The sequence below is a fragment of the Lygodium microphyllum genome, chromosome 16 (genome assembly GCF_053477565.2).
Source record: "Lygodium microphyllum isolate KBCC chromosome 16, Lygodium_microphyllum_v1.1.10, whole genome shotgun sequence".
Lineage (NCBI taxonomy): Eukaryota > Viridiplantae > Streptophyta > Polypodiopsida > Schizaeales > Lygodiaceae > Lygodium > Lygodium microphyllum.
The window spans coordinates 76,345,020-76,367,443 of NC_141150.1; the positions used below are offsets into that span (position 1 = coordinate 76,345,020).

The 22,424-nt window shown below is 42.0% G+C and overlaps 1 protein-coding gene across 6 annotated transcripts in view; it reads left to right on the forward strand.

Annotated features, from left to right (window-relative positions):
* LOC148022995 (IMP-specific 5'-nucleotidase 1-like) overlaps positions 1–22,424 on the forward strand; it is a 112,036-nt gene that overhangs the window by 12,487 nt on the left and 77,125 nt on the right. For all 6 annotated transcript variants that reach the window (XM_087695955.1, XM_087695958.1, XM_087695957.1 and 3 more), the window contains exons 2-3: positions 15,342–15,554; positions 15,933–16,089. In XM_087695955.1, the coding sequence (XP_087552081.1) occupies positions 15,342–15,554; positions 15,933–16,089 (370 nt within the window). The remainder of the gene's footprint in view (positions 1–15,341; positions 15,555–15,932; positions 16,090–22,424) is intronic.

Genomic DNA, 22,424 nt, shown 5'->3' on the forward strand with positions numbered 1-22,424 from the left:
GCTGCCAGCTTTTGGGGCCATTCCCAGCCATTGGAGACCATTTTAGTGATGGAGATTGCATATTCTTGACCTTGGGAAGCTGGCAATTGCTGCTGATACACTTTCTCCTGAAGATCACAGTCTCTGATGCTCCTATTGTTGTTGGTGCATCCATTTGGGGCTGGTACAGCAGGGCAACAGCTGATTTTGATCAGTTCTTCGCGACAAATCTCAGAATTTTCTCTCTCTACAGCATTCTCTCATCTCTTTTAGCGTATGTTCAGCCATTCTCAGCAATTCTTAGCCATTCGGAGGAGATCTCAACCATTTTTGGTGGGCTGATCTGTAATTTCTGCAGTAAACCCTAATTTACAGCAAAAATTAGGGTTTAGCAGCCACCTTGGGATCCGATCCAGAGATTGAAGGCTCAAGGGACTGAAATCAGTAGCTGATAATTGAAGATTATCAAGGGATTTAAGGAGCCAGTCCATCTTGAATTGATTTGGGGCAGCATTTGACCAACCAAGGGTCAAATTGGAGAAGAAGTCCTGGGTGAATCAAGGGGCAAATGACCCAAAAGGCTCTCTGGTCATTTATGACAGCAAGAGCAATTGATTAGTAGGAGGAGATTGAAGAATCTCGAGTTGTAATTTCTTCCAATTGAATGAAAGCTAAAGAAGTACCGCAAGGGGCGTCAGTTTTGGGGCCAACAAGGTGTCCACTGTCCAAGTTTATGAAGGTAAAGCGAGCATTTCAGTTTATGTTCATTTGTTGATTGCTATAATTAAGTGCTTAATCAGGTTAAACCACCCTATCCGAGAAGATAGGCTGGTTACAATCATCATGAGTCCACACCACTTGCCCAATCAGAGTCAATCTATCCTGAAAGAGTGGTCCCCTTGCTATACGTGATCCCATAGGATTGAGTACCCCATAGATAGCGTAGAATGCGCAAGGCGGCTCGCCAATGAGCTAGAGTAGAAGTCTTCATGAGGGAAGACAATAATGCCACCACAAAAGAGATGTCTGGCTGAGTATGGATTAGCCAGATCAAAGAACCAATGAGGCACTTTTAATGGGTGGCATCACCAAGGGGATCTTTACTGCCAAAAGCTTGGACTTTGGGTCCATTGGGCACGAAATAGGTTGACACTCGGCCATATCAAACTCCGAAAGAAGCTTAGTGGTGTACTAGTGTTGTGAGATAAAAATGTTTTGTTCCATTTGATAGATATCCTATCCAAGAAAGAACCGTAGGATCCTAAGATCCAGTATGTCAAACTCTTGGCCTGATAGTTGTCATGTACGATCAACCTATTGTGTGCCACTCCTTGTAACAATGAGATCATCAATATATAAGATGACCAAGATGCACATGTCCTTTGGAACCTTGTAATAAATGTTAGGGTCATAATATGATTGATGGAAGCCATTGTCCAAGAAGAATTGATTAGGTTGTTGATACCAAGCCCTAGGAGCTTGTTGTATGCCATAAAGGGCCTTCTGTAACTTGTAAAGATGGTTCTCCTTTCCCTGCACAAGAAAATCAAGAGGTTGGGAGACATAAATCTTCTCCTCTAGGACGCCATTCAAAAAGGCTGTCTTCACATCCATCTAATAAAGGGACTAATGGTGATGCATGGCCAAAGCTGGGATAGCTCAAATAGTGGACATTTGAGCTGTTGGTGCCAAAGCCTCAAAATAATCCAAACCTACCCTATGAGAAAATCCCTTGGCAACAAGCCATGCCTTGTGCTTGTCCAAGGTCCATCTGCAAGATACTTGGTCTTGAAGACCACTTCACACCAATCACCTTCTATCGCTTTAGACGAGGAACCAACTTCCAAGTTTGGTTCCATTCGATAGAATCGAGCTAAGCTTGCATAGCATTGCGCCAAACATCCTATGTAAGAGGCTCATCAAATGTAGGAGGCTCATGGTCCTAAAGAATTTGAGATATAAGATCATAGTTCACACATAGTGAACTATCCCGCCGGGCCTGTAACTTGGTTGACCTATGTGGGCCAAGAGACATCTTAGGAAATTGAGTAATCCTTGAATCTTGCATGAGCCGTTGATACCACTAAGTAATGGTGATAGGCTCATATTGCTGCGAAGAAGGGTGAGAAGCCTAGGGTACTTGTAAAGCATCTATTTGTGGAAGGGACTCCCCCTCACTAACGAAAGGTGGATCCTCCTCACTTGATGAAGAGAGCTCCCCCTCGGACAACTCAATCCCCCCAGAGGAAACTTGAGGGTCACTAACAAAAGGTGGATTCTCCTCACTCGATGAAGAGAGCTCCCCCTCGGATGACTCAATCCCCCTAGAGGAGACTTGAGGGAATAGGAAAGGGGCCTTGATGCGAAGTAGTGGATGGAGGAGTCATCAAAGGTGGAAGGGAAGAAGGTGTGGAGGACGGGGAGGAGTCGTAGATGAAGAAGAGTTGCCAAGGGGTAACCTGGAAGGAAGGGGAGGGGTTGATGGTTTGGGGGAGGGGGGAGAGTGGGGGGAGGGGCTAGTTGAAGATGAAGAACCACATGTAGCAAAAGCACCATCAATATTCTCGGAGGTTGTAGCCTCACCGAGGATTATATACTTGCTCATCTTGATCTTACGAGTTGTTGGGTCATAGAGCCGATAGCCCTTCATGGTCATATTGTAATCAATGAAGATAAGCTTCTTTGACTTGGAATCAAGTTTGCTCCATCTTTTTTTGTTGTCCACATGGATATATGCCTGACATCCAAAGGTGCAAAAGTGGGAAAGGATAAGGCTTCTTCCCAAAGAAAGCCTAGTGGGGAGTCATATTCTACATTGCTGAAGTAGGTGACCTGTTGTGTATATGAATCGTAGAAAAGCCACAACCTCACCCCATAAGGAATGACAAGGTAGGTGACTTGTTGCGGATATGAATCATAGTAGCCACAACCTCACCCCATAAAGAATGGCAAAGATCCCTGTGCTCCAATATTGATCGGTGGGCCATCTCAAGCATGGTTTGAATGGCACACTCCACCACACCATTTTTTGATGGTGTGTTTAGATGGGAATATTCCACCCAAATATCTTGATCCCTGCAAAATTCAGAAAATAGGTTAGAACAAAACACGCCATTGTGATCAACTCGAACTCCGCAAACTTCGAAGGAGGTTTGCTTCTCCGTAAACACCTTCCACTCAAAAAAATGGGAGTATGCCTCGCTTTTGTACTCCAAGAAACAGGGCCACACATGATGACTAAAGTCGTTAACGATCAGCATAAGGTACTTGGCCTTTCCAAGGGGGGCCGTGCCCATGGGTCCGCAAATGTCGATGTAAACTAGCTCAAGTGGTGTAGAAGCCCTCCAAGTAGCAATTTGTGGATGAGGTTGCATATGTTACTTGCTCCTTAATCAGTTGGGGCATAGTGTATGAACGGAAGGGAAATGTGGAAGTCTCTCAGCCATCTTCCTCCTCGAAGCCCGTTCAATAGCATCAAGTTTCAAATGCCCATAATGAGCTTGCCAAAGTAGTCCAAGCTTGTGTGAAGATTGTGCAACAAGGGTTGTGAGTGTGTAGAGTTCACCCTCCTGTGTACTTGTTAAAATAGTAGCTCGTGAAGATGTATTCTCCACTACTGTAATTGCATCCTTGGTAAAGATGACTTGGATACCTAGTTGTGTAAGACCGTAAACAAACAGAAGCCCAAATTTGGTACATAAAAGACTTTGGTTGAAGAAGAACGTCGATCGGGCAACAAGGGAATGGTCCCTACTCCACACATAGGGACTAAAGAATTATCACCAAGGGCGACGGATCGCCCTTTGGATCACATATCTTGAAGCCAATCTTGTTGGCAAGTCACGTGGAAAGAGGCCCCACTATCCACGAGCCAAGGCTTTCCCTTAGAAGAAGCAAGAGCTGCATTCTCCACCTGAAACAAGTATACGAAGGTTGACTTAGTGGTAGCGAGTGTAGCCTTCAAATGCTTGGACCTCTCCTTAGGCTTCGTATGGGGGTACTGTAACCAGCCTTCCTCCTTGGATAGTGTGGTAAATAACCTAATTAAGCACTATTTACAGCAATTAACAAAGTCACAAAACTGAAATGCATACTTTACCATGTAATCTTGGACATTGGACACCTTGTTGGGCCCAAAACTGACGCCCCTTTTGGTATTTATTTAACTTAATTGAAGAAAAAGTTGATGTATAATGGGATTTTCCCAATCCCTTTCGGTATTCCAACTTCCCTTGCTGTCCACAATGACCAGCAAGTCTTCAATCTGATTTGCCCCTTGATTCGGACAGTCAATTGGCCTTCACCCACTTTGATGGAGATGGAAAATGCCCCAAATTCATTGATTTGTTGGTCCCTCCACTTGAATTTGACTAAAAACAGCTTTATCCCTGTTGAATCCAAGTCTTGGAGCTTCCAATTTCTGGCACGCTTCTCAAGGTTGTTGCTTAACTCTAATTTTTGTTGTAGATTAGGGTTTACAGCAGAAAAATCTGAAATTTCTCAGTCTCTGGTGATCTCAATGTTGTAATCTTCAGAGCAAGGCTATAGAAAGGCTGGGAGATGGGAGAGAATGCTGAGGAGAGAGAAAATTCAGATTTTTCTCGCGAAAAATTGAAGAAAATTTTTCATTCACTGTTGTTGCACTGTTCCAACAACTTATAGGTGTAAAGAATGAAAGAAAATCAGTCATTTATTGCTGCTGCCATGTCTCAACAACTTGTAGATGTTGTCACTTGCTATTGATTAGTCTTTTCTTGCCCTTGGTTGCCTCAGAAGGTCCTCCAATGGTTGCAAATCAGACCAACAATATCTCCTTCCTCTCTCTTGCAAGATGAATACTCTAAAAATGCCTCTCTCTAGCCTCTAAAGACGTTTTTCAGTCTTGGATGGGCATTTTTGACAAGTGGCAGCCTTCTCAAATGGTTTTTTCAGCATTATCCATAATTAAATATTAATTTTCAGTCTTTGAATGCTGAAAATTAATCTAGTAATTATTTCGGTGCCCTTTAAAATAATTTGACTGGCCAATAATTAAATTGGCTAGCGGACTTCCATTCCTGAGTGTCTTTGCACCATCTTTGACCATCGGATTGGTGTTAGGTAGCATTAAATGATACTTCTCTAGTGTCACGAAGTGACGTTTATGGCCAAATGAATGACCTAGGCCAACAATTGGCACCAAATACCACTAAGTATTTGTGCAATATAACTTATAGCAACTTTTGCCTTTGACATCCTTGTGATTTCCTCAGGACTCGGGGTCGTAAATTTAGTCTAACCTAGTTACACCTCACATGTGCAACATTTACTTAACCACGTGATTAAAAATTAATCCACATGTTAAGTGAGGTTTCAAAAATACATGTCCTCATGACATGTACTCTTGCTAACACTCCTTCGGATGAGTGCCCTTCCCACAATGTGGGCACTTCGGCTTCTTCTTCTTCTCATTCTTGAAATCATCCTTCTTGTCTTTCTATTTCTTAGTCTGTGGCTTCCCCTTTTTCTTCTTGCCCTCAATACTTGCAGTAAAAGCTTTCGCAGTGTCGGATCCACTACTCCCCAGCCCTTGAGATGCCCATCATGCTCCAAGACAAGCAGTGAAAGATCCTCCCAAAGAAAAATTGTCGGGTTGGTATAGAAGACATCGTACTTAGGAGATGGTAGGTGAGTCAATAGAATCATAGTCATATCCCTCGATGATATCATCCTCCCTAGGGACACGAGCTTCTCTTGTATATCCTCTAGTTTTTTGATGTGCTCCTTCATGAAGAAGAGTCATCAACATTGAGCATTTGAAGCTTCTTCTCGAGGGAGATCCTGTGGGCAAACGTCTTTTGATGGTAAAGAGATGTAAGCTTCTTCCACACCTTTGTCACAATTTTTAATTTGTGAACATGAACCAAGTTTGAATCTTGTAAACTCATAAAGAGGAAGGATTAGGCTCGAGAGTGGAGCCGATCCCAAAGGGTTGCATGATCCATCCATGACCCATGTGCGGGGTCTTCCACGGGCTAGGGAACAAGGAGATAAAAACTCCCAAAGGTTGAAGGTATCAAGAATACACTCCATCTTACATGACCATAAAGAATAGTTCAAACCATCCAACTTTTCTTCTTTGGGCAAAGAAGGAAGCACGGGCATTTGTATAGCGGGTGCCATGTAAGGCATCTCTAGGCTGATAGAGTGTGCTTGATGAGAAACATGAAGGGAGGGAGGAGGAGAGGGGCACTCCGAACAGGGAGTCTACACAGGGGACTTAGACCTTTGATAATCTCGCTGTCAGTCAGAAGAATGACGAGAGACATCATCCTTTGAGTCAATAAAGCTGAAAGACTAGTGTTGAGACATCTTCGAGAACCTGCAATCACCCCGAAAACTGTGTTTGACAATCAGATATTAAAAAAACATGAGGAATCAGCTGTCACTTGTACTCAAGTGATGTCACATGCACCTAGAAGCTGTTGCTTTCACCCAAAAAGCTGTTGCCTACAGTCAAAGAGTGTTGCTAGGGGTAAACATATGTTAGAAAGCAGAGGAAATCTGTGTGTTGCAGCTAGATGCTGTTGCCTGGCCAGAAAGGCAGTTGACTGGGCAGCAGAGAAGATTGGAAGAAGGGGAGGGCAGTTGCTTAGTGCTTGGAAGGCTGCGTTTGCAGCAAACACAAATTCAGTGAAGGTTGCTTGATAGTTCAACGTGGTTTTCGTAATAAAAAGCTCCTATGTGATCTCTCCTTAAGTGTGATTCCACGTGAGAGTGCCCAATGGAAGAAGGAACTTGAACACAAAGAAAGAAGACAACAGGAAGATGATGGAAGAAAGAAATCTGCACTGACTGAAATAGATGCTGAATACAAATACACGGACTGATTAGGCCTTGTATGCAGCTTGATGCATCAATGAGGGCACTCGACCTAGCCTCAAATGATGATGGCAGCAGCAGCACTGGACACAGAGGAGTGTGCCTGCAATCGGAGGAGCAGTTTGCAAAAGATGATGGCCAAAGTGTGGGAGGGGCCAGCTATAAACAGCTGGAAATCCCCAAAACTGGTCAACCAGCAAATAGGGGCCAAAATATGTCCGATCTGCTACAAACAAAAATAGGACCGCAATAAATGCAATCAGACTTATGAAATAATTGCCATAAACAGTGTCATGGCAGTGTAGACAATGTGTGACTGCATTAGACATTAGATGAAATCTTATTGACATGCATAAGAATTGGGCCTAAAATAGGAGAAATGGATACTAAAATGCTAGAGCTCCCCTGTCTCTGCCAGACTTTGACAGGAGCTCACACTTGAAAGATGATAGATTGACAAACACTAAAACTGATAGGCTAACAGCTCCATCATAGTTTGAGTCATGTTGATCACACTCCTATTCCTCCACTTTAAGATGCCATTCTACTAAGAAGTTTTTGGTATTGATATATTGATGAATTTGTTGATTTGCACAAAACTGAGCTAATTCATTGGTAACATACTATCAACCCTTGTTGGGTCCTTTGTCTTAAGCTTTTGTTCTAAATAGTTCGCCTTGAAGATGCGCCAATCCTTTAAGTGTGAGAAAGCTTCAGATTTGAATGCCAAAAAATGCGCTTATGTTATATTGTTTGTGATCATCCACGATCAACATAGAGTAAAGACTCCCCTTAAGGGACTTTGTCCTCGTAGTTTCACATAAATTTGTAGAAACAAGCTCCAAAGGCTCCTTTGCCCATCTTAAAGCCTTGTTGGGAGTCACATCTCTGTGTTATTTATCTCATATGTAAGAGGTACATGGCAGATGGTTGACCCCAGTATTTGGCAATCCACACATAAGCTGGTCATGAGCTACCTTCCAAAGGTACTCGTAGTTAAGGTGGTTGAACCAAGCATGCCATAGCTCGGACCGAGATTGGGAAGTGAAAAAAAGAGTGAGCACGCCATAGCTTGGGACCAAGATTGGGAAGTGAAAAGAAGAGAAGAAAGGATTGGAGTGCTGAGCTAAGAAATGCATTCCATACTGATTAGTCTCGTAAACAGCCCCAAAACGTACTTATTTAATGAAAAACAGAAAATCGGTGCATGGTTCGAGAGAGTTTTTGTTTGTGAAACCCTAATTATGGAGGGACCATCCACATCTATAAGTAGGGAGGTTGCTCCCATTAAGTCTTCATCCCTTCCATGGAGGTTTTTTGTGTTCACTTAAAGATCTTCGCTATTAGCCCTTCTCCATGTGGTTGTCCAACCTCCGTGAGTGCTACCACCACTCCGTTTGCTACGCCATCCCTTAGTGATTGCCCTTCCAGCTGTTGCATGCTGCTTGGCGCTTCTTCCACTGCTACGTTTGGCCCTAGACAGCCATTGCTAGCCCTAGTTGACACTTCTTTTGTGTGTTTGGTAGTTTCGGCCATTGCTGGCATCCTTGTGTATCTCCATTGTTGTTGTCAAGCATGCTATTGCTTCTATTGATGTGCATTTTGTCAGAAGTGGGGCAACGGTGGAAGCATAAACATGTGCTGAAATAAACTGCTGAAACACAAGACAAAAAGAGAAAAGAAAACGATACAGATGAGAACTCAGATGTATGCACGGGAAATGGAATCCATATATCTGAACACGAGACAGTCGCATACAACAGTGAGTCACTGGCTGCGTGGGCACTGGCACTGGCTCTGGCTCCTCTCTCCACAGAGTCTGCAGATGGTGAAGATGATGATGATGATGATACTGACTGAGGAGGAGCACTGAGTATAAATAGGCTGAAAAAGTGGGGAGCAATAATGCTGGTCGGACAGCATTAATGCTGGCCGATTGGTGCATAAAAATGCTCCACTGGCATAAAATGCCACACCAGAAAAAACCTAAAATACCTAATAAAAATGCCTAGGCCAGATCAAGCTCAGACTCACACGAGTTGACAAATACTCTGCTAACACCCTCTCTCAGATCATGGGTGATCTGATATAATACAATAGTACAATGAAAAGGGATCAAAAACTATACAACATAGAACCACCAAGTAGAACCATGGATACCCATGCAGTGGGTGATCAAGCCACCACCAAGGTGCCTCGGAGAGAACCTGATGTCGATGTTGATCGTACCAAACACCGGAAAATAGAGAAGATCATAGCATGTCTCTGTGTCCATCACCAGTGTCTTGCAGTAGTATACAAGACCATCCTGTCAAAAATGCCCCTGAACATAGGTGACCATGGATTCCCCGCCTTTGGCCAGACCGCCAAAGTGTCCCCTCATGTGAGCTCCAAACGAAAGCCTCCCGCTCTCTGTCAATGACCAGCTCATCATGAATCTGGATGTCAATCCTAGTGCCAGGATTTGATTCTGCCAGACTGAAGTCGATGCGTCAGGGACGTCCCTCTCTGGAACCTGTGCACCTGTATAAAAGTATAGATGAGGCGTGGCTGCCCCATTTGAACACCCGCTCACACTCCCTCTCTGGCACAAGAGAGTCGTGAGGGATGATCTCATCACCACCACTAGAAAGCAGCCGAGGAAGGGGCCACCAAGCCCTTCCCGCGATCCGAAGAGGAGGATCCCTTTTGCGCCTTGGACTTCACCTTGGTCGAAGGATTGGAGTCGGAGTCTGATGAAGGAGAGGACTCATCGGTAGAGTCAACATCCTGCTTCTTCGTCTGCTCCTTCTTCCTGGAAGCCGCTAACTTCTTGCAGTCCTTCCGCAAATGTCCCTTCTTGCCATAGTGGTAACACTGGGCCTTCGACTTCTTCTTCCCGTCACCCCTCTCTAAAGCTACATAAGCTTCGCCTCCATAATGTGCCGGAAGCCGCCCCTGTGATCTCAAGGATGTCTCATGCTCAAGAAGCATCGAGGTCATATGTGTAAAACTGACAGGAGTCGATGATGTCTGCGCCCGCAAAGCATTGGCCACTCCATCAAACTCCGGGGGAAGCTTGTAGAGGACCGTCCTGACGAGATGCACCTTGGGAAGAGCAGATTGCATGTGCCGAAGCTGGTCCTGTACCTGTGTAACACGAAGAAGAAAAGACTGAATAGTATCTTTCGGCTCAAACTTCATTTGCTGGAGCTGGCCATAAAGTGTGACTGCCCGCATGGTGGAAGGTGCCTCGTACATCTGCTGCAACTTCTGCTATACTTCAGGAGATGTCCTACAGGAGGTAACCGCCGGTAAGACTGCTTTAGAAATACACCGAAGCAACGCCGAGTAAGTACGGGCATCGTCCGAGTCCCATGTGAGCACCGCTTCCTCATGGTTATCCTCATCAAAGTCGTCAGGAAGAGGAAAAGGACGGAGAGGTCGAGCAATAGCTCCACAGACGATGTACCATAACCGCTTCTGCACAAACCAAGCTTTCATGACAGCACTCCACGTGAGATAATCAGGTCCATGTAACTTATCATCAGGGGAAGGGCACGGAGGAGCCATATGGAGAGGATAAGAAGAGAAGTAGAGAAGAGATGGAATGTAGAGAGGAAACACAGCCAAAACACAAGCACAAACGGCAGAAAATGAGAGTTCACATGCAATATAAACCAAAATCTGATCAATAGAAGACAAAATCTGCTGCAGAAAGTCAAAAAATCAGGTCAGAAACTGCCAAAAACAGCAAAAACGTCTTGAATTAACAGTCACCCAGCCACGAGAGATGCTGAATCAGCAAGACGCAGACTGTAAACTGGAGAAAAATAGGTAGAAAACTGCCGCCAGCAGTTGCAGATGAAAAACGCAGGCAGTAGAGGGTGCGTAGGCAGCAGGCGATGGCGAAACTGCAAAAAACGCAGACTGAAAACAGCCCCAAAACAGATCGCCTGGCTGCGACAGCAGTCGTTTGATCAGCAGGGGTACAAAACAGTCCTGAAATCAGCAATAAAACACAGCAGAAACACACATCCTGAAAACTGATACCATGTCAGAAGTGGGGCAGCGGTGGAAGTATAAACATGTGCTGAAATAAACTGCTGAAACACAAGACAAAAAGAGAAAAGAAACCGATACAGATGAGAACTCAGATGTATGCACGGGAAATGGAATCCATATATCTGAACACGAGACAGTTGCATACAACAGTGAGTCACTGGCTTCATGGGCACTGGCACTTGTTTTGGCTCCTCTCTCCATAGAGTCTGCAGATGGTGAAGATGATGATGATGATGATACTAATGACTGAGGAGGAGCACTGAGTATAAATAGGCTGAAAAAGTGGGGAGCAATAATGCTGGTCGGACAGCATTAATGCTGGCCGACTGCTGCATAAAAATGCTCCACTGGCATAAAATGCCACACCAGAAAAAACCTAAAATACCTAATAAAAATGCCCAGCCCAGATCAAGCTCAGATTCACACATTTTGGTCTTTTACACCCTCTGACACACTATGATTGGTGGTTATAGCACTCGGGATTCATCTTTGGTGAATGTCACACTTTGACACTCATTGCTATGCCCTTGAGCATTTTGTACACTGTTACATTCATTTATTGCATTGATTCATTCACTTTAGAGTTCTCCTTCTCTCTTTGTTTGCGTTTGTGTTTTTAAGTTTTGTGTTTTGTGTTTTGGGTTTAGGGTTTGAGTTTTGCACATCATTGTCGGTGTCTTTGTGTTTCTGTCGTGGTCATATGCTCTGTGTTTCCTTAGTGCAAACCCTAGTAGTTTCTTTATATGGAGAACTCTGCATCTCTCTTTGTTTGTGTTTGTGTTATACGGAGAACTCCGCATCTCTCTTTTGGGAAGCTTGACATGTAAGAGCCTCAAATTTCTGCAAATTTGGACCCCTTTGTTGTTCCTCTTGGTCCAAGACCATAGGAATTGGCTCCTCCCACTTAAGGGTCTTTGTCTGCACTGATGCAATCAAGGGATAGTAGAATGCCTTGAATCTAGTGGGCAGCCATGACAACAAAGTAATTGTTGTGTCCTTGAAGGAGATTGCCTTTCTTGCATTCTAAAGTTGCATTTATAACTGTTGAAGCTTGTACACATGCTCATAGATGGAAGTGGACGTGCTTGGGTTCAAAGTTCACATATGCACTTCCAAAGAAATCCTCTTGGTCACAAGGTCTACCAAATCATAAGACTCCAAGATGGCAAGCGTCATCACCCATCAAATGCGGTAGTTCTCCCTATCTAGCTTTTGACCTCTTGGAAGACCTAGTAACATTAGGATCTTATGGTCCATAATTGCCTAGAACTCCACGCAATTTCGGAAGACATGGTTGCTTGAATAACTTTCACAAAACAATGGGTAGTGCCCCTTCTGACTATGAAAAGCAGCTTGCTAGAGCTTCCTCCTCTCCTCTCAAACATGTCTTAGTCAATGAAAGTGGTTAAAAGTCAAAATCTGTTGTAAAAGGCTGAAAATGCAGCCTTTTCTCCTTCTTTGATAGCAAATCCTGCACAAATACAGCAAACTTTTTTCCTTTCCGTGTGTTTTTACTTGCTTCAGCCTTATGTTGATGTGCAGCCCTCTTGCTCGCCCTTGAATGTTAAAAATGCAGTCTTGTTGTTGTGCTGAAATCTGTTTTTCAGATCTGGTCACGATCGATCAATCCTTCAAATGCTGCTTTGATACCATATTAGAGTGCAGTGAATGTGGAAGCACATGATTTGACTGAAAGAAAAAAGTGAACATGGAGAGAGAGAGAGAGAGAGAGAGAGAGAGAGAGAGAGAGAGAGAGAGAGAGAAGAATTCTGAAGGCTGCAGAGTATGAATGTTGAATATTGAAGGTAGATATGTACAATGTGCTGTGGGAGTATAACCAACCAAAGTTCTCTTTCGACCTACAAAAAATTGAAGTGAGTGTGACCCCAGGCAGGCTTGCCATAAATATGTAGCAAGAAATGTTCAAATCTAATGAGTTGACTAGTTGTGAACTGGTGGAGTGCATAATAGACAATTAAAAAAAAAGGAGTGAAAAACTGCATGCCATGTGGCACAAACTCCCTCCCTAGTCCAATTTTTCATGACTAGCCTAGAAACTTGCCCAAACTGCTGGCAACTGTTTAACTGCTTCATAACGTGCTCTTGAATATGTATGACTGCATAGATTGCCATGTACATGCTTGTGCCTATCTTGGGGATGACCAAATCTCCAGCACATATAACTTCAAATGTGAATGTGAAGCATTCCAATGATAGGTGTGACCAGCTCTGCATGATCAAGGCATGCATACCCACTTCTCCCATCTATTCCATCTCATCCTTTGTGATGCCAAGTTTAGCAACTCTATTTGTAGAGATAGAACTAGCACATGGACTTGGATCAAAGAAAATCATTGCATGATGATCCCTTACTTCATCCCATGCTCTATATAACTCTGTGGCATCATCATTTTGTTGCTCAGTGATTACATCTCAAACCGAATTGGTAGTGGTCTTGGGCCCTTTACCCTTAGGATTACTGTTACTTTCAGCATTTTCAGGTTGTTGACTATTAGGGTAGTTTGTAGCAATATGCTTGAAACCAGCCTTCCTTCTCGGATAGGGTGGTAGATGACCTAATTCGACTTATTCTACAACAAGCACAAAATTCACAAATCTGAAGTAAGTACTTTACCACATTAATCTTGGATAGTTGACACCCTATTGGCCTCAACTTTGGCGCCCTTTGTGGTATTTCTTCTTCTTGTATCACTTGAATTCGTAGTATATAGAGACATAGGCTGATTTCTCTACAAGTTCCAACACTTTGGACTATCACAAATGACTTGGTAGGATCAAGATTCAATTTACCAACTGTTTCTAATACTACTTGGGCACAAATTCAATTGTGAACACTTGCATGCAAGCCAAATCAAATGTGTTTGAGTTTTTCCCTTTGGATCAATTGCAATTTCTGCAATTATAGGTGCATCATTCTCTATATGTGTCCTAGGAAGATGAAAGATAACGTCCACAACAATGCTCTACCAAGGCCTATTAGGTATAGGAAAGGGCTGCAATAAACTTGGCATATTTTGTCTATCATACTTGCTCCACTACCTTCGCTTTAGAAAATGCCTCTATGCCTTGTATAAAGAGGAGCATGACTTTCTATCATCTCTTTTGGCCTCAAGTGCTTTGTGACGCATAACCACCCATGCATAATAAAAAAGCCATCTCTAAGCACATAGTGCTCATGCCTTTGGCCACTTCAAAACTGATCATAAATATTAGCTAAGTCCAAATCAACAACTCGTACCGCTCTCTCGGAGCATCTAAATTAGTGTGATAGACCATAATAACTGCTGAAATCTAAGGCTTCCTTGATAGTGCATCAACTGCCACATTTTTGTGCCTTCAATATGCACAATTTGAAAGTGGAACACTGAGAAAAAGTTTACCCATCTCATCTACTTCTCAAATAACTTTGTACACAACGAATGTACACAATAGGGCCTCGAGTCCTATTTATAACTTTGTAACCATTGTGACCAATGCTACTAGTGCCCATCTAGATGTCCAAAGATGTAACATGCCAATTGCTGCTCTGAGGTAATGCTAGTCCCCACATGGCATTGAGGATACCTCACTATAGTTGCATAGGTAAGCCAGTCTGTCAGAGAATCTGTTTGGCGTTTGGCATTGTGATTGAGTATTCTTGTACTTCATTTCTCTTTCTTTCTCTTGCACAATTGCTTCACACCTAGACCATCAGAATTATCATGCTGTGTGATGATCGATCTTTGTTCTTTGGCCTCCCAACAGGCGTGTTTTGAGAACTTGGTTGTCTGTGACATATTTAATTCTTCTTCTTTGTCTTTGAAGGCCAGTTACTCTTGTTCTTGCTATTTATGGCTCACGGTGGCCTATGTGTGCTGCCAAGGCAACTGGGACAAAAGGCAGCAGACTTCAGTACTGAGCTGCCAGGGATGAGTTTCGTTTCAGAGGGTTACAGGCAATGTGGAGGGATCTTTGAGGTTGCAAGGACCATTTTGAATCAGCTAGAGAAGAGAAGGTGATTGTAGTCCACGAGGTGTCTTCTTGCATTGAGTGTGTGATAGTGTAGATGAGATTAACAGTTTGAAGTGCTAGTTCTGTAAGTGATGAGTAGCTCAGTCACTCAGCAACATGCTTGGGAGAGTCTGAAACTTAACATTTCATAATCAAGATGCCTATCTTCACAACTCCTCTTGATTGGACTTTTGGGTGTCACATATTTGGATAGCTAAAAAGGCTTTCTTTTATCGGACCCGTTCTGCCATCCGTTTTTATGAGAGAGCTGTGGATAAGGCAATAGTTAAGCAAGTACAGGTCCTAGCACACACGTGTGATATGATGTTTTCTTATTTGAATCTGTTGCTGATTTTGTTACTGAAAACAGCCATTCAGGTGTCTGATATTTTGTAGAGAGTTTCTTGAATTTGTTGTTTTCCTGTTATCTCTTGTGGGGGTTGCAGGTGATGGAAAAAATGGAGAGGTGGGTAAGGGAGCATTTTGAAGATCCCAGACGTAGTACCCTAAAGAGGCTTGTGCCATCCATTGGCCGTTTTTACTCACCGTTACCGCTTGTTCGGGCTTTGCAAGAGTATGATCAGTTTTCTGCACTTTCACGGAGGAAATATGTGCCGCCTAATTTTGCTGAAATCCGCCATGTCTTAAATATAGCTCAGGTATGTAATCTATTTCCAGATTCAAGTTGGTAAGGGAGAAATGGCATGTGTTGCTGGTGTGTTTGCAAGGGGCTTGTTCTTGTGAAGCTAAATGAGCAATGGCCAGTGATGTGCATGCTAAGTCTTGTAAATCCTTCCATATAGTTTACAATGCACCCTTCATGAATTTGTCTGGGGTTTTCAGGTGAAGTTATAGTGCAGCAATATTGTTTGCACAGATAGCTCTAAAAAGAGAGTCTAATGATTTTGGCACTGTGAATATAACACGATCTTTTCTGTGCACCATGATAACATCTATCCCATAGAATAGGATTGTTTATAGTTGTATAACCTGAAGCGAGGTCTGGTTTCACAGTGTCAATGGGTCTGGTTGTACAGGTTCAAGCGGTTGCAGAGGATCTTACTTTAATAACTTTTGATGCGGATGGCACCTTGTATGCAGATGGACATCACATTGAAGGAGACAATAAAATGATAGGACACATTATCAAATTGATGCAACATGGTGCTCATGTTGCAATTGTCACAGCAGCTGGTACTTTTTGTACTTTATTACCTACTGAACTTGTTCGTTTTCCTGAGCCTTTGAATGTCTTGGTGCAGGATGATCTAATGTCAAGTCTTGGTATGTATGTTAAGACCACAGAAAAACGTGAAAAATTCCTCAGAAAGAAGTCAAGACAATGCATTTAACTTCCAAGAAGAGTGCTGAAAACGAAACTCATTAACAAATCTGAGAGTGGAAATAGAAAGGGAGTGTAGTTTATTTTAAACACGTATTGGCCTATTGATGCTCTAAGCATGCATACAGCTCCCACATGTAAAATGCTGTGTACTGAAAGGCAGCAAAGTAGAATTGGATACTATTAACAAAGGATGGCACATGGGGTTTATATGATTTGACTTTTGGATACTATTAACAAAGGATTGCACATCGGATTTATGTGATTTGCCTTTTGGTAAGCATACTCTTGCTACACTGTCAAATTTTAACTCATCAAAGAAAGGATTGGTGGGGCTCTCTCAGCTGCTGTTGTTTTCATTGGTGGGCCTCTTCTATACTCCCTAATGAATCCAAGTATTGTGGTCCTCTTCTATAATCCCATCCCACATTGCCAAGTGTGCTATACATCTGGCTCGCCTTTCAGCTCTACCATCTTCCAACCTTGCTTCTGCCTATGGCCCTCTTCTCCACCAACTTGTTGCCCCTCCTCTTGCTTGCAGCCTTTGTAGATGGAGTAGATTGTCAATAGGATCTCTAATTTTGTAGTTCCTTATTTTGATGGTTGGATCCAAGGAAAGGGTTCTCAAATCTATTTCCTTTGGGCTAAATAAGAGCTATGCTCTCTTCCTTCAACATCTTCAAACAAGTGGTGGAAAGAGATTGGTCGTATGTACATTAGGTAGAGGATGGTCTCCTCCTCTATTACCTATCAGAAAGTCTAACAATCTTCTCCCATGCTTTAAAATTGCTTCCTCAATCCATTTGTAACCAGCCTTCCTCGTCGGATAGGGTGGTAAATAACCTAATTAAGCACTATTTACAGCAGTTAATAAACTCACAAAACTGAAATGCACACTTTACCATATAATCTTGGACATTGGACACCCCGTTGGCCCCAAAATTGGCGCCCTTTGGGTATTTATTTAACTTAATTGAACAAGAAGTTGATGTACAATGGGATTCTCCCAATCCCTTTTGGTATTCCAACTTCCCTTGCTATCCAAAATGACCAGCAAGTCTTCAATTTGATTTGCCCCTTGATTCGGATAAGACATTCATATAGATGACTATGATGATCAAACATGCATCATCCTTTGTTGCTCCCTCCACTTGAATTTGACTAAAAACAACTTCAACGCTATTGATTCCAAGTATTGGGGCTTCCAATTTCTGGCATGTTTCCTGAGGCTACTACTAAACCCTAATTTTTATTGCAGATTAGGGTTTACAATAGAAAAATCTGAAATTTCTCAGCTTTGGGTAAGACATTCACATTGATGACTATGATGATCAAACATGCATCATTCTTTGCTGGTCCCTCCACCTAAATTTGATTGAAAATAGCTTCAACCCTAATGAATCCAAGTATGGGAGCTTCCAATTTCTGGCACGCTTCTTCAGGCTGCTACTAAACCCTAATTTCTGCTGCAGATTAGGGTTTACAGTAGAAAAATTTGAAATTTCTCGGCCTTTGGTGATCTCAATGCTGTAATCTTCGAAGCAAGGCTATAGAAAGGCTGGGAAATGAGAGAGAATGCTGAGGAGAGAGACGATTTAGACTTTCTTTGTGAAGAGGTGGAGAAAATCTGTCAATTATTGTTGTTGTCTTGTCTCAACAGTTTGTAGATGCAAAGAACTGAAGAAAATCAATCATTTAGTGTTGTTGCCATGTCTCAACAGCCTGTAGATGCTGTCACTTGCTGTTGATTGATCTTCTCTTACTCTTGGTTGCCTCAAAAGGTCCTCCAATGGTTGCAAATCAGACCGATAGCATCTCCTTTCTCTCTCTTGTAGGATGAATATACTAAAAATGCCTCTCTCCAACCTCTAAAGACGTCTTTTAGTCTTGTATGGGCATTTTTGACAAGTGGTAGCCTTTCCAAATGGTTTTTCCAGCATTATCCGTAATTAAATATCAAATTTTAATCTTTAAATATTGAAAATTAATCTAATAATTGTTTCAGTGCCCTTAAAAATAATTCGACTGGCCAATAATTAAATTGGCGAGGCAAATTCATTCCGAGTGTCTCTGTGTCATCTTTGACCATCAGATTGGCGTTAGGTACCATTAAATGCCACTTCCCTCGTGTCACCAATTGACACTTATGGCCAAATGAATGACCTAGGCCAACAATTGACACCAAATATCACCAAGTACTTGTGTGGCAACATAACTTATAGCAACTTTTGCCTTTGACATCCCGTGATTTCCTCGGGTCTCAGCTTGTAAATTTACTCTGACCCCAACTACACCTCACATGTGCAACATTTACTTAATCACACGATTAAAAATTAATCCACATGTTAAGTGAGGTTTCAATAATACATGTCCTCATGACACCATCCCATACCTACTAGGAGATGCTTCAAGTCATTGGTATTTTAGATTAGTGCTTCAACTAGAGAGCATGGCCACCTAGTGGCATTGTGCCCCAAGAACCCTATCAGGTAGGGCAAGCCATCTAGAGGAGAATGTGAGTTGAGGAGATTAGAGGACCATCACTTGGCCTTGTGGACACAAGGAAGAGCTTTATAAGCGCTAGAGAGGATGCCATTGTAGAATAGGTGGAGACATTAGAATTAGATAGCATGAAGTTGTGTAGTCCTATGGAGGGGGGAGGGAGGGACATATATGAATAACAATAAATAAGTAAATAAATAAATATCTGTGTCTATACATATATATAGTATTGTCCGGGTGGTACACTATTGTATTTACCAGATTTCAGTTTACAAACTGCTGGTGATCAGCATGCTGCTCTTCCACATTCAATACTCTCTTAGCTCTAACTATTGGTTACAGTAGGTACATTATTGTGTTTACCAGATTTTGGCCTATAGATTGTTGCATTTTAGTGATCAGCCTGCTGTCTGCAACTTTGGTGATCCGTTTCCAGCCTTGTTTGGTGGGTACACTATTGCGTTTACCAGTTTTCATCCTATAGACTGCTATAGACTGCATTTACCAGCTTTTAGCTTGCTGCCCTTCCACATTTAGCATTCTCTCAGCTTCATTTGCTGGTTACATTACTCAGGATCTGTCTTTGGTGGACGTCCCACTCTGACTACATTCATTGCTCTCCCCTTGAGCATCATGTACACTTTGTCCATCATTGACAACATTGATTCATTCACTTTAGAGTTCTCTTCTTTCTTTGTTTGTGTTAGTGTTATTGTGTTTTTCGTTTAGGGTCTGTGTGTTATTGTGTTTTAGTCATGTTTGTACATTTTCTGTTTTCTCAGTGCAACCACTAGCTTATCTTCACAGTTACACATTGGACTATTGATTTCTATATTAGATGCTAACAACATAGAGCAACCATCCACTTCAATGAGAATGGCCATGAGCAAGATTCATTCCCACAGATGGCTGATTTTTTGGATCAAGAGTTGCTAGCGACATGGGAAACAAAGGTGAAGGGAAGCTAGTTATAGTTTTAGATCTAAAATTGTCTCTCTATTCCTTATGAAAATTGTCACTTAAAATATTCAAAGCATTTGCTCTCAAAGCAAACAACATGATAAGTGGAGAGTGTATGTGCGCAAATGCTTAGGATGTCTTATGCACAGTTGAATATCATAATCATAAAGAAGTAGGAAGGGTAATACATTGTCATGGCTCTTGCATGTTGTCGCCTTAGCTAGCACATGGCCACATGTTGCTGCTATCACACATTGCTGCCTTCCTCCCAGCATTGCTATGATCTATACTATGCCACCATATAGCCTTAGCTAGTACTGCCTCAGTCCAGCCTACTATTTGTAGTGTAGAAGAAGAAGAAGAATAAGGAGGAGGGGAAGAAGAATGAGGAGGAGGAGGGGGAGGAGGAGGAGGAGAGGAAGAAGAAAAGCTAACTTGTGTGCTACTTGTTTTTGGTTACCGAACTAAAGAGGTACCAACTAGTTCTCGTATTGATCGGCAAGAAATTGTGTCCACTATTGGAATGTTGAGGTATGGCATCCACGATGAAAAGTTCTTTGTGTTGGATTTTTGATTTAAAAGACAAAGATTTAGCTCATCCTTATGTGAGAGGAAGGTCATGTCTATTGAAGAACCAGAAATTGTTCGAGGGAGTGCCCCACATTTTTACCAAAATCTGCTTGAAAAGGAGGAGAGCGCACTAGCCATTATTGGGTTTGGTCTCCTCAACAATCTAGTCCATCACCTTGACTTATCAAAACAAGCAAAGAGATATGGGATAGTCTTGCTATGACCTTTGGATGTGACACAAAAATTCAAAATTGATCTTGAAAACGCAATTGTACAACCTTATATATAATCCTACCCATTCTCTTAGACAACATCTTGATCACTTCAGCCTTCTCTTTCAACAATTGATCACTCTTAACATTCATCTAGATGACGATGATAAAAAGGTTGTTTTTCTTAATAGTCTTATAAAAGGAGATATATTCAATGAGATTATAACAGCCCTCATAGTTGCTAGGGTGATGTAATACGAAGGAATAGTCGCCATCTGCCTGAATGACAACGAATAACATAGCTTGCCTGTTTATTTGATTTCGGTTCCTTTTTTAGAAAGAGTAAGCTAGTAAAGTGTATGTAGTCCAAACGTATTGATCATGTCATTGATCAATGCTTCAAAAACAAGGGCAAGCAATAAGAAAAGCAGTACACAAACTTTGTGGTCGCTTATTCCTTCCTTGACAAAAACAATGATATTGATGAGACACCCTTCATATATGACAAAGCCTTAATTGTTTTTGTTCTATGTGTAAATCCAAGGTTAGAGTTTGGGGAAATCCCAAGGCTGTAAAATAAATCCCTAGGCTTGTACTTTCATATCATCCACTATCACATCAATATGTTTAGCTTTGTGTATGTGAAAGAATTCTCTCTCTCTCTCTCTCTCTCTCTCTCTCCACCATGGAACCGCATCCACCATAGCTCCCCCTCTTGTTTCATAGTGCTCAATCCAACGAAGGATAGAGCATGGTGGAAACCTATAGTGATGGTGGGATGGTTTTATATAGCCCCTTCTAAATGTAAAGTTTTTGTTACGAGAATTTTGGTGGGTGGTCTCCCATTTGTTGTGGCTCTCTCAAGATGCACCATTTCAATTGATTCTTGCTTTTCTATACTATAGATGAAGACACCTCTCATTGTAGGTTTCTTGTTTGCGCAATTGCTTAGTGCATATGGTCTCGCTTGCCTTGAGTTTGACATTCAGTTTGTTGAAAGCTCTATGCTATCCAAATGATGGATTTTTGGAAACTCCAAATTTAGATGCATTGTGCAAGTATATGTGTTGATAGTTTCTCACTTTCTAATGGAGATGTTGGCATAATTAGACTTTGTAAAATTTTCATTTTTAATTTCCGTTTTGACATGCATAGCAATATTGGTCGTTAGTGAGGTTACCTTTAATGGTGGTTAAGCACCATCAAGTATATAGGTCTTTTTACTGGAGATGATTTGGCTCCTTGGTGTGTTGCCATTTATTAAGTCACTTTGGGTAATACTTAGTAGTCATGTGACTCTCGTGTAATCTTGATAATCAATGCAATTATATATGTGTGTGTGTGTGTGTGTGTGTGTGTGTGTGTGTGATAGAGAGAGGGATAACCCAAAAGTGTGTGTGTGGGAGGTCGAGCCTTCATCATAGGTATATCACTTAACCACTCGGAAACGTGTATGTAGAGGTCTAAAGGCTGTGCCTAAATGTGGAGAACTTCCTGGTGTGGTGAGTGGTGGTAAATATGGTGCACTTAATGGAAGTGGAAAGGAAGGTGTTATGGAAGATGAGGGAGGGATGGATTGAAGTGCAAATGGATTAGTGATAGATATTGTTGGGCGAAACATGGTTGGTTTCTTTTGTCCATTAAATGCATTAGATGAAGATGCACCTACTCCAATTTGACCATGAGAAGTAAAATCATTTGAAGGAAAAGGAAAGGAAGAAATACTTACAAGTTTTTCTTTCAGCTTTTTACCTAGTTTTGAGTTCATAAAGAAATACTTGTCTTTCTTATTACTAAAAAACCAAAGGTTATTTTGAAGAGTCCCTTCTTGATAAGCATTCTCTAATTCAACAAAAAATATAGAATCAGTTAGCATAGAATCTGACAAAATGGGATTTGTATCTAGCATTGGAGAAAAAAAGTACTGCGGAAGTAGAGTGTAA